Here is a 13,959-nt window from a genome sequence, read left to right as displayed (position 1 = left end):
TTTCCTGTACTTAGTGTTCATGTAGCCCCTGTAGAGCAGTATAATGTCCTGTCACTCGCAAAGGGTGTGGTTTTCCTGATGGTACCACCTGTTGACGGCATTCCTCGTCACCCTTGCCACCCAATGGTAAGAATATCCATTATCCACCAGGTTTTGGGCGACGTGTTCAAGCTCATCGAAAGTGGTATTCCAAGAAGAATACTGTTCAATGAAATTTATGATTATTATTATTATTATTATTATTATTATTATTATTATTATTATTGTATTTTTTTATTATCATCATCATTATTATTACATGTATTCAGAAGATGAATCCTGTTCATATGGAACATGCCCAGATGGGCCATTGACCGGAAATTCAAGCTTCCAAAGAATATGGTGGTCATTTGAAAGGAGAAACAAAATGTAATAGGAAATACAGAAAGAAGAGATCACTTGTTAGAAAGTAAAAAATAAAATTAAATTAATAGGTAAATAGATGAAAATGTAAGTAAATTATTAAGATACATGGAGAATTGTTTTAGGGTAGTAAAGCATTGCAAATTTATTTGAACTTTTGAGGTTCCAATTGCACAACATCCTCAGGGAGACTGTCCCACGGTCCTGTGGTATGAGGAATAAAGGACCTGTTGAACTGAGAAGTTCAACAGCGAGTCACATTTACTGCATATTGGTGCTGCTCTTGGCCGGAACAGAGGATCAGGGATCAGTTGTGAATGTGAAAGATCTCTGCTAAAATAGAACTTATGACAAACAGGAGACTATCCCTCAATGGTCCAAGTCATAACTGCTAATATCAGGAAACAGAAACCTGCCACCACAAATCACACTATCCAAAGGAGGTAAATCTCTAGCTGAAGCAGACATCCACACTGGAGAACAGTATTCTAGTACAAGAAATGAAAGACATGACCTAAAACAGTTTGCATTTATTTTATCAGTTACAAATACATAAGGCCTTGTGTACAATACCTAAGTTCCATGGGGCATTTGCTGACACACTCATTACAGGTTTCTCAGCAGTAAGATGCAAGTCAAAAGTTATAGGTATAGTTAAACTTCAGACTCATTCAGCAGAGTTCCATCCACCAGAAGGGGAGAATAGGGGTGGAAATACACCATTCACTAATCCACTTGATGTCACAATTGAGACCAAGTTAGTACAAGTTTTGTATGGAGACCATATTCTTTTCATCACTCTGAAACTATATGTACTTTACAGACATTCAGTTTTACAATGATAGATAGTTAATAATAAGAGAGAGGTAATCAAAATTGTCTGTTAAATTTCTTTAGTCTCACATCTTCGTTTCGTGTTGTCCTTTGAAGTCTGTTGAGGCTGTATGTGCATTATTATTAAAAATGCTTTTACATGATGTTTATAGCCAACAACTTAAGGTGTTTCCCGTCTTCCAATCTCAAAGGGTACATATTTCTAGCTTTTGGTCTGTGAAGTATTGGAACTTAACGTTCTGTTCTTTTGGAGAGGTATTGTCTGTTAATACAGTGTCATGTTCTTGATTGTCAACTGCCTTTTAGATTTTCATAGGATTTAGGGCACATGTAGGGTTTGTTTAGGGTCTGCACTTTAATGCCATTATGACATCAGGTTAGAAGAATCTCTTTGAATAACCCAGTGCTTGCTATACTGTATATCTATCGGTACTTAGAACTTTGAATCATCCCACAACAGTCAAAGTTGATTGCACTACAGATTACCGCAATCCCGGAAATACAAACTACTTAAGGAATGTTTGTCCATCAAATTATATCATAATCAAGCTGGAATAAATTCAGATTTCTTAATCATGTTGAAGGAAATAAATTCCATTATGTATTATGGATGTAAATGATGAAGATACAGATACAAACTACTCTATGATATGGGTTGAAATGCTCCATATGAACAGCCATTGGATGCAAGACTTGATTTTCAAAATGTCAATCCTCATAGTTCACTCATCATCAAGTTTGTGATAAGGATATTGCAGACTTATACAAGATTTCCAAACCTTAGTCTGAGCTTCAGTTGGAAATTTTTCAACTTCCATTTTTTCCGGACCAAACAGGGTAGAGAGGGAGGTGGAGGAGGGCAGTATTATCATCAAAGTACAAGTCTGGAAAGAAGTAGAGCTTTTCTTGTACCTTAGGGACATGTGGGATTGTAAAGCCTGAACTCTATATGTAATTTTAGACAGGAAGTGTGCAAGACAGTTAATAGTGGAAAGAACTAATTTCACTTTTAATTCAGTTAAGTGAAAATTTGTTAGAAATGTCACTGATGATATGTTAGAAAGCTAGAATTAGCTTGAGCGGAGGAACAGAAGTCTACTGGTGGGTAAGAATACCTATTTGTAAACAGTGCAGAATTTTATGATGTATAATGCCTCTACCACGCCATGCTGCATAGAATGGACACCTGAAAAAATGGATGATCTTGAAATAATGTAACTTCAAATTGCTAAGATTTCTGACTGAAATGTATAGGGGAAAATCTTTTCAGAAATGAAGAAATCACTGAGAGATGTGATGTCCAGTGGCTGGAAAAGGAGTTAAGATCATGTGAACTGAAATGGTATATACATTTGAACAAAAGATAAGAGGAGCATTTAATCAAAATAGTGGTAGATATAAAGTACAGTCGACCCCCGAAATTTGCGGGTATGTGTACCACAACCCCCCGCAAATAGCTGAAATCTGCAAATACTTGACACCCCTCTAAAAACACTTATATCTGCCTAGTTTGATAGTCCAGACACCAAAATAACCCCTAAAAATGCTTATACCCGAGTATTTTAATAGTTTTATCACAAAAAATGCATTTAATCATGAAAATAATATGAAAGTACAGTAATTAGTGCATAATTTTCTATGAAAAATGTGGCAAATAGGCAAATTTTCTGTGAATAATGTGTATACAGTATATGTTCTGTAGAAAAATCCACGAATTGGTGAGTGCACGAATCCAGAACCTCGAATAGGCGGGGGTCGACTGTAGTAAGATAAAATCTAGTTGGAAGACCCAGAAATCACAAAAATAGGTTGAGGGGAAGACCTGGATCAGATACAAATTTCGGCAAAAAATGCATGTAGTATAGGGAGGGAGGAGAGAACTCATTGTAAATCATATCCCACAAGGAGGAAAACGGAATTTAAAATCGCAATGACGATTAGTGAAGACTTTATATTTTTAAGCGATGCTGCCTCATGTTCCGTGCCATCCTTTAACTGACTGTTGGAGAAGTACTCAAAGCCTTGGGCAAAAAAGGACAGAATGTTGTTGATTTTAGTGTCCACCCTACCTGATCTTTCTGTATGCTTATTAGTGATTTGTCCCCCCGAACACTTTCTCCATGGATAAAAAAAGCTTATTCTTGAGGATAAGCCAATTCATTTAGAGGCTTGCTACAGAAGACTGATATAAAATAAGGTCTTACACCACTTTGAAGCCAGTTAACCTTTTCTATCGTTTGATATCTTTCTTATTCCCATTTTATCTTATTGATGTTATTTGTAGCTGTCGTGTACTTACTGATAAGATTTGTGGGTTTGGCTTTATACCAAGATGTATATCAATATATACACTTTTGTTTTGCATACAGGGGTGAGATATTCAGCCAGCATCATCTCTTAGTAAATGAGGATTTCATTGGTTGTTTGTATGCCTCATAAGGAGTCAGTATGGCTGTATTTAAATATGGCCAAAAACCAAATGAATTTATAGGTTAACCATGGCTCCATAAGTTGTAATTTTTTTAGCCTCTCTAGCATGCTTGAAATGTTTTGTGTGAGATAATCACTACAGTACTTGTGAATACTGTAAGCAGGTGAATGAGTTTGTTCATGCATACTCCAGTAAATAATACTTGACCAAACAACAATGATGGGTTATTTGTACATGAAGTGAGTCCATGTGTTGAGAACATTTCATGTTGAAGATTATAATTTTTCATGATCTTTTAATTTATAAAAAGAAATTTAAAATAAACAGTCAGGTAAAAATAGGGATTGGGATAGTTCTTCAAGCAATTAGAATATTGTCCATTGAACTCATGGATATGTTCATCATACTGGTAGTTGTTTTAAATGAATTAGATTTGAATAAAATAATTACTAAGCAGTAGGTAAATACTATTATCAAGCAAACCATATTTTTAATTTATACCATGTTGCTGTATAATGTCTTGAGTATTACAAAATATAGTACCTTGTTACCGTATTGTCTAGTAATTTCTTTAGTGACTAGTACAGTATGGGAAATGCCTCCACTGTAAAACTACTATGGAGTTGACAGGATTGGAGTAAGCACAAGTCTGTCAAACTTGTTTGTTAGAAATTGCTGCTTTCCAAGTACTATGTGTTGGTTAATTGATGACATCTTTTAGTAGCCTTATTCCTCTTAAGGTAACCAGAAATTTGAACAAAACATAATGCATGCTGTAATTTTTTAAGGTGTGATAAATTATAGTTTTTATTTTATTATATATATATATATATACAGGCAATCCCTGCTTATCAGCGGTATCGGTTAACGGTGTTTTGGCTTTACGATGCTTGACTAACAATGTCATTAACCAGATTTTCGGCACTGGGTGAGCATTTTTTGGTGCCAGTAAGCGGTTTATCAGTGTCGGTAAGTGATTTTTAGTGCTAGTAAGCGGTTTATCAGCATCGGTAAGCAGTTTATTAGCATCGATCGCCACTTATGACGTTGCAGATACCATTTATTACCATAGTTATTGTGATGTTTTGGTTAACGATGATTTTCATCAAGGACAGAACCCGTTGTTAACCGGGAACTGCCTGTGTGTGTGTGTGTGTATATATATATATATATATATATATATATATATATATATATATATATATATATATATATATATATATATATATATATATATGCACATACAAGGCAGTCCCTGGTTATTGGCGATCTAGCGACGAAAATTGGCAATTTTCGGCACCAATATGTGCTGATTTCCACTTATCGGCGCCGATAATCACATATTGGCGTCGATACATACCTAGCAGAGGCCCAATAACCGAAAATTGGCAATTTTCAGCACTTATCGGCACCAATAAGCACCGAAAATCGCCGATTTTTTGGGTATCGGCGATTCACTTGTCGTAACACTCTCAGAACGGAACCCCCGTTGATAACCGAGGACTGCCTGTGTATATATATATATACATTTATATTGTATATAGTCTATAACAGTATATATAATTGTATTGATACATATATTGCGTGTAAATATATATTGTATGTGTATGTCCATGTCTTTACATATATGCACAAATATGGTTTATATATTGTTAATTGGCAATGTTTGTTTAGTCACTGAACTCTTGAAATTTCAAAATTTGAAATATTTCCTCCATGCCCCCTAATCTTTTTATCCACCCTTATTGCTGGATTCTAATTATGTCTGTACAATAATAAAATTTTGTCCCAATAGAATGTAGTTTAAGGGTAAAGAATTGCATGCTCCACACACATCTCTCTCTCTCTCTCTCTCTCTCTCTCTCTCTCTCTCTCTCTCTCTCTCCTATATATAATATATGTATATATATATTTATATATATCAGTGATTGTCCCCATGCTTTTCTCCTGAATATACAGGCAATAAAATGATGAACCCTGTTTATATGGAAGTTATTAGTAGAGTTGACCGTGAGATGTGCAGTATTAGGTTACTGTAAATATATGTTTGATATATTTAGATATATGATTAAACTATATATATATATTTGTGTACATATATACAGTACATAGACATGCACGTACACTAGTGCATACACTACTTGCATAGGATATATACATAAACTTTTGTGATTGAATATATTTTGTATATGCACTATGTTTTAAAGTTATATCAATAATTATATATACTGACTATTCTTATTTATCATATGTGCATGCATATGTAATAGATGCACTTTTGCAATGAATAGCTTAGCACTTCAGTATTTTTGTCCACTTTTCATAATTTTTCTATATAAGCTTTTTATAAATAGGTCTTATTCAGATGTGTTCATATCTTTGCATATGGTACTGTTTTAGTCATATGTTATAAGAAAGTATACCTATTTTGCACAAAAAAATTTGACACAAGTTGAGTAGACTTGCAATATTTTTGTATAGAAAGCTGGAGTACATGGAACTGAAAAATTGCATGAATTCATGCCCTTGCTTTTAAAGAAATGTACAAGTGACTAATGGGATTGAATGCAATGTTTTCAGTTGTGTGCTAGACCAGTGTTATTACTAAATTTTGTATCCTGTGTAATACAGCTTAATCAGTTAATTACCCATCCTTACCTCTTAGAAATGTTGTGTTTGAAGCCTACATTCAATTTTGTTAAGTTATAAAATCTTAGTGGGAGGAGGTAAGGTCAATTTATGTTTGCAAATACATATAATTGTATGTATGAAGGTATTAGCACTAAGGTCACTATTATATTGTGTCTTTCCAGTTTAGCTGTTGAAAAGAGTTTTGAAGTCTATATAGGTATGGAAAGTAGTGAAGTAATATTTAATGCAAGATAACTGCTTTAATGTTGTGATGGTGAAGGTACTTTCAAATTTAGACAGTGAACAAAATGAAACCAGGGAAGCTGATATTAGTAATGTTGATGTAGGTAAAGGCAAACCAATATCTAAATTAGAATGTAAGTGGTAGCTTCTTATTCATGTCTATTAAATATTTTGAAAATGAGAATTAAGAAAGACTATTTTAGGTGCATTGTTGTCAGTTGACCTGTTAATGAATGTACATTGGTTGGGTAGGGACCAGTAAGGTGAGTTATTTGATTTCAAGAATTGAAACTTTGTACAATATGTGCATAATAATTCTGATGTTGTAGACGAGGGCTCGGGTTATTATAATGGAAATTGAAGAAAAATTTTTTTTTTTTTTTTAGATTTTTCCAGTGGAACCAGTGTTTCTGAAGAAGTACTTTTACACAGATAGGATTGAGCAGTGTTTAAAAATAATGACAGCAATTTAGGGAATATAGGTTTCTGATGTGAAAACCGAGACATGTTTGGTAAATGGAACTTGAGAAATCATAGAGTATCTCATAGTGATGTGAAAAATATTAGAAACTATTGTAGAGTCTTTCTGTTGTGTAAAATGTTTGGAAATGCTTTAGTGAAATTGCATTTGATATAAAGGGGAGAAAGAAAAGCAGTGAAGAGAATTCTTCTACAAACAAAGATCTAAACTGAAAGTTTAAGGCATTTGGCATTATTGATTGCAGGATTATAGTCTCGTACAATCACAGTAAAATTTTGTCACATTTTAGTTTACACTCTCAGATGTAAATGTGTTGCCGGTGGTTGATGATTTAGGAATTGAAAAGGGGAAGCTAGACAGAATGTAAGACTTCATATAGTCTACAAAAGAAAAAATCAACAATTTTGTCTATTTAATTTTTAGGCTTCCACTCCACATTAATGTCATCATTGTAGTTCACAATTTGACTTAACTTTTCAACAGAAATTTGTTGCACAAATTGCTTACCAACACATTTCCAGGACCAAGCTTAAGCTTGTACAACCTTTTCTTTATTAACTGGACCACATATTTAACCTTTTTTGTTTTGTTTCAACCTGAACTTTGAGACTGACTGTTTTACACGCTAACTGTACTTGTCCCTCCACTTCCGAACGTAGCTTTTGCTCATATGAGAAGTTTTTTAGATGCAGTGCAAGTATGCTAATTTTGTCCTGCTCATTTGCAAACCACTCCACAGTCTCACTTGAAATACATAGTTTATTTTGGTGCTCCTTTAAAAGGAAGGGATTGCATGATGTCTAATGTGAGAAAGATATCTTTGTAGAAATTTAAGAAGGAAAGGTGATAATGATATTTGATCAAAGACTACTTTATCCAACGAATTGGCATGAAATATGTGAATTGAAATTTAAATGTACAGAATTAAGTTTTTGCAAGTGGAGAATGTGAATGATTTGAAGTTTGAGGCTTTCCTCAAGAGTTGGAAGCCTGTATTTTGTGAAGGAAGAACAGTTCTGTCATACACACACACAAGGGTTTTCTGTAAGTCATATTGGGTTTGTTACTAACGATCTTGTTGTGGGTGTGTCGCAGGAAGCAGGCGTGCCTGGACAAAAAGAAGCAGTTCCCTCCTGAAAAGGCACATAAATGCCGTCATGGGCACTCACATACCGAGTACCCAAATCTGATAGAAGATGTGCTGTGTTGTCGAGATGCGGACTTCTGTAACGACAAGTGGCCCACACCACCTCCGGGAAAGTCGCCGTCGCATTCTGTCATGCGTCCTGACAGCACCCCTTCCTCCTGGGGTGAGCTGAACCGTAGGGGGGAGGAAGGTAAGGCCAGCACGCTCGCCTGGCGGTGTCCCCTCTCATCCGTCCCCCAGAGGTTCATTTTAATCTGGGGGGGACGGGGAAAGAGGGGGCCGGAAGGCGTCATCCTCCGCTGTCGTTATAGGCAAATTGACTCCCCCCGGCCTCCTCTCCCGTCCCCCATTCTATACGCGAACGCCTCGTACGGATCCACAAAATGCGACGTGCTGTTCAATCGAGGTGGCTCTCGGGGCAGGGTGGGTTTGGTGAGGATCAGCAGGGAGGAGGGGAGGAGGGGCCGGCCGGTGGCATCCTTAATGCTGTGTGAACCTCTTAGCTTCCCTCTTTCTCACCCACCTGTAGACACGCCATTAATCGCCACTCCTCTCTTGGCTATAAGGCAATGAGTGTGTTTTCCATTAGGGTAGATTGAAATAATAGCAATATAGAACAGTTCAAAAAGTCTTGTTGAAAGTGATCGTAGGTCTTTTTAGGTAAATAGGCTAGTTTTTGAAGCAGATTAATTGGTTAAAGTAGATTTTCAAATTGGAGGTTGTTAAAACTCTGTTTTTAATGTGAAACTTATTGTATGAAAGAAAATTAATGTTTGCATATCATTTTTGTGTGCTAATATTGAGGAAAAGGAACAACCCTTGTGTGCTTTTTCTTTGTATATTAGTTTCATGATGGTGATTTATTGTTTTGTGAAATTTTCACTTTTTCTTAATGCATTATTTAATACATTTTGAATTTTGGTTTACTTTAGCAATTGGTCTAAGGATTGTGGCTCAGTGAAATATTGTGTTCATATTCTCTTACAGCGAGAGGGAAATGTTCTAGAAAAAATTATGTATAGCATTTAATTTTAAAGTTATATGACTTTTGAGATTTGTAATCATCATTTTGGACAGATAAGATATTGCCTTATTAAAGTTCTTTGTATATTGGTGACTTCTTAAAAGGCAAATTACCTCCAAAATAAATATATATATCCTGTAGGCCAGTTGAGCAGCAGTAACATTGACCCATTATTATACAATTGAAATTTTGGAATGAAATTAAAATTTTTTTATCATATGTCAGAAGTAAATATACAGTATTTTAATATTTTGCTACATATTTTATGGCTGTTTACTTGACTAATGATAGTGGTACTATACATTTGCCGTACTGTAAACGTTTTAGGAATGGAAACACACCATTGTTTAGCCCTTTCACTTTTGCTACTATTTAGTTGATTGTGAATTCATTGTGCACTGCTAATGAAGCTATAATGATTATTAACCTCTTGTTCATTAAATCTGTAGCATCCTCACTGTTTTATCTCACTGTTACTTCACTATTGCCTCACTGTTTACTTTTACCTCACTATGGCTCTGTCATTCTCCAGCTTTATTTGGGAAGTAGCAACTCTTCAACCCCTTTTGTAATCACATACACAGTTTCAGGTGCATATGATGGTATTCCCTGCCCTACCTTCCACATCCAGTGTATGTTATGTAAAAGGGGTTGAATTTATATCTTCTCAATTACTTTCTCCTTTCTTTTTGGTGATGGTGAGAGAGGCTGAAATGATGCTGTCATTGGTGACTGGATTGTTGTTTTGTAGTGAAGGTAATTTGACTGTCCTTTTCTGTCTTTGTGTCATATTATTTATATTTTTTTACCATTATCTACACTCCTAGAATTTTCCTATTTTCCTGTATGTCCCTTAAGGTGGTGGTTAGATCTTCTATGCAGCCAAGCTGAAGGATAAATATTGATTTGCTGCTGAGGTAATGAAAAGATATTTGTTTGTGGTTGAGGTGATGGCTATATACAGTTTGAGGTGATGGATATTTATAGTTTGCAGTTGAGGTGATGGATATATACAGTTTTGTAATTGAGATGATGGATATATGTTGTTTGTTTCTGAGGTGATGGGCAGTTATTGTTTGCTAGTTAAGTGATGGATATGTAAGGTATATATTTAGAGATGGTATTATATGGGTTCTCTGTATTGTTCCTAGAATCTACTTCTCTACCTATCTTATTATTGTCTTCTGGCTTTGCTAAATGGTATTCTTTTGGTGACGGAATAAGGAATCAAGTGTTTCAGGCAGGTTGACTGAAGAGGGTTCATAGATGATTGAGAAGACATTTCTATATGGTTTAAAATGCAATGCCACATAAATTTTGTAAGGTATGACTTAAATATTTTCATTGTTACTTAGGGTGTTATTGTGTAAAACTGTTAAGTGTAATTAATGAGAAAACATGATTTGTCTCATATACAGTACTGTATTAGTCTTTATGTAATTGCCAGGTTGATTAAACAACTGACTAGATTGTCTAGGCATATATTCCAAAACCCAGGTTATTTCACATTGGATATTTGGTTGCAAAAGTGAATAATTATTAAAATAACAATGCCATATATCTATGTGTTAAGGTATTTTGGATGTTTCAAAATATTTAGTAAATTTCATTCAAGCCACGACTTCGGAAATGCTACCGGTATGTATTTGTTGTATTCGAGTTTCATATGTGATCCTTTTAAATACCAAGAAAACTTAAAATTTCATCTTATATTCCCAGGAGTTTTACCAGCATAAATTGTAGAATTGAAGAAGTGTTTGAACTGTATGTTGCTATGTACTGGTACACTATATACAGTATATATAAGTTTAGTGTAGTTAATGTTAAAATCCTAGTAAGGTAAATGTGTGTACTGTATTTTTAGGGGATTTAAAAATTTTTGGCTATTTCATTAGTATATTTGTTACTTGACGAGAATCAGTAGGGATTGCAGATCCGCATTTGCATCACCACAAATGTCTATGTTTATTAATACACAGCAAATATTTATTGGTGTCAATATAATCATATAAACAAAAACAAATTGGTCCTTTTTTATAAAGATGTTTTTTGTGTGTGTTGTTTATGGTATTTACATTCAGGTGTTTTTGTGCATTTATGCACAGTTTCATGTAGGGAAATAGTACATTATAGACACAGTTGTGTGTTTATGCAAGTAAAAAACATACTTCAGTAGAAAAGGAGATAAGGGAAGGTGGATGTTGCTCTACAGTTTTGGGTTCCAATAGGCCTCCTCAGGATCACTTTTAATAGACAATGTTCTCAAGAAGCCTGTTAGATACAAATCTGGAGAGCATTCATTCCTTTTTTTCCTTTTCTTAATCCATTTCTGTTGGTGGAATAAAGCTCTACATACAATCTTTGTGAAAGGAACTACCAAGTGCCATGCATGTATGAATATGCCAAATGAAAATACTGTAAATTTGTGGGCCTTTTGCTTCTGTATACATTTTGGATATACATTGAAAAGGCTGTAAATTGCAAGGCAAAGAACACGCTCATGAGAATAGGAATGCGAATCTTGCTTATCACACCAATAGAATGAGTAACAAGTCAGAGCAGAACAACATTAAACTTTGCAAGAGGAAATTTCAAAGTTGTAAGAAGGAATATACAAAAGACAAAAAGGAAGGCAGTGAAGACTGGCATACTATTAGATAGTACAGTACATTGAAAAAATGTATGAACTTGGGCATAAGACCAGTTCTAAAGTCATGTATGCTCAAATACTGTAGCAGTATAGCTAAACTTTGTCATCTGAACTTATAAAAGTGAAAGTTTAATCAATAAAATGGAAAGCTATTATAAGTCACATACTTATTAGTAATTAATATATGCACAATTTGGTGAAAAAGTTAGGCCAGTTGGCTTCTGGCAGAAGTATACTGGGAACAGTAGACCAGATTGTGACTAAAGTTCTGTACCCCTATCAAAGCCATTTGACACAAAAATATGCAGCACCATAATTGTAATTGTTTTCAAATGTCAGAATAAAACATATCAGAAGAGTAAAATTGTTAGCTTAATAGGAGTATAATATCAAGTATGACTAGAGAATCAATTGTAATTATTTAGTTTTACAGTAAATATCAAATTTCAGGTATTCAAATTTAGGAGTGTTGCATTTGAATAACACAATACATATTTGCAGTATATTTGATATCTCTCAAGATTCAAACATTTGGACAACCTGAAAACCATAAACAATTATAGTAGCTTCATGCTGGCAGGTAGCCAGTGTCCTAACGCCATTGTAACCGGTATTTGAGTAGTGGTGATACTGAAGGACTATTCAGTCAGATGTCATCTAGAAGGAAGATCTCACATTATGTGTAGGTTTTGGTGCCACAAAAATCTCTAAAGTCCTCCCATTGCATATTATATTGGAAACAGTTGAAAGTGTGTCAAAGCTATTAAAATCCATAATGTGTTGTTCATCTATTTAATTAAGTATTCAAGTTGAACTACTTACTGGTAAGAATAGTCATCTTAGAAAAGGGTTGAAGAATGATTTGTTGCTACTTGAACTCTAATTGTGAGGGAAATGCTATGGGTCTCCTTATCATTAGTCTTTTGCTATTCTCTATATGAGTGTGTGTGTGTATATGTATATATATATATATATATATATATATATATATATATATATATATATATATATATATATATATATATATATATATATATATATATATAGTAATAGAATAAAATTAAATATATATATATATAAAGTAAATTAAATTAAACCAAAGTTTTAATATATGAGATATAAATTCAAAGAATTTGTAACTTATTTTACATAAGATTAAATACAGATAGCACTTTTATCATTTGAATTTTGAAAATCTGTCTATATGCAAGAGTACATTCGTTTAGTTTTAAAAGCATTGTAATACAGTAATAGGATACTTAAGAATAGAAAGCAGATGTCAGAGTTATTATTTTCTTGTCAATAACTAAGACTCTGATGTACCAAAAGTCTCTCAAAGATTTTTAAAATATATCAGTAATTAAAGAAAAAGAATGCCATGAAGAAAAAATAGTACTTTGCATATGCAAATGTAACTAGAGAAAGCGTGCTTTTTGCACCTTACGAAGGCCTGTGGTATTGGTAATAGCTCACCCTTAGTGTATATCGACATCTATTATAGATGAGCAAACTGGGGGTGGTAACCCCGGCATTCTAGATAGCTGGTATATGTAGCAATTCTTATACCTAGAAATGTGCTAAATGGAACCAATTTCACTGGGTGACACAGGTCTTCCCCCAGAAATAGATTTTTCCTTTGTCAAAATCCCTTATTTAGCACCCAGTTCCCTTCTCCAAACATATTTCCTCCTTGAAATTGAAAACAAAACCACAGTGATAGTGGGAGACCATTACTACAGGTTTTATCTGGGAGGCATTGTGGTACATGTAACTCATTGCAAGTCTTGATTGGTACTGAGACTTTGGTGTTGATCAAGTTTTCTCTCTCCACTTTGTTTTGGTGTAAAATTATCGTACATAAGGTCAGAAAATTGAAATAATCATAAAATGTTTGCAACATCTGTCTGACATATCTCATCCTGGCAATATCTCAGAAGTCCCATGGCTTCAGTGTGGCACCTTGTTTTCCACTAGGGGCCTTATGGGGCCAGAACTTGCCATACCACCCACTGACACACTGCAGTCTCATGGCAGTATTGTTTGAAGAAGACGGTCTCAGATGACCACCACATAAACTCGGAAACTTCTTTGAATGAAGCATTTCTGTAGAAAGCCA

At 34.4% G+C, this 13,959-nt stretch overlaps 1 protein-coding gene across 6 annotated transcripts in view; it reads left to right on the top strand.

The window, feature by feature from the left end:
* The window catches only part of LOC136845728 (TGF-beta receptor type-1-like), a 359,665-nt gene that overhangs the window by 145,270 nt on the left and 200,436 nt on the right, over positions 1–13,959 (top strand). For 2 of the 6 annotated variants that reach the window (XM_067115934.1, XM_067115932.1), the window contains exon 4: positions 8,118–8,359. The exons of the other annotated variants lie outside the window; for them this stretch is intronic. In XM_067115934.1, the coding sequence (XP_066972035.1) occupies positions 8,118–8,359 (242 nt within the window). The remainder of the gene's footprint in view (positions 1–8,117; positions 8,360–13,959) is intronic. 6 annotated transcript variants of the gene reach the window in all.

This window comes from Macrobrachium rosenbergii, chromosome 14 (genome assembly GCF_040412425.1).
Source record: "Macrobrachium rosenbergii isolate ZJJX-2024 chromosome 14, ASM4041242v1, whole genome shotgun sequence".
Taxonomy (NCBI): domain Eukaryota; kingdom Metazoa; phylum Arthropoda; class Malacostraca; order Decapoda; family Palaemonidae; genus Macrobrachium; species Macrobrachium rosenbergii.
The sequence above is the reverse complement of the archived record's forward strand: the minus strand, read 5'-3'. Positions and strand labels throughout refer to the sequence as shown.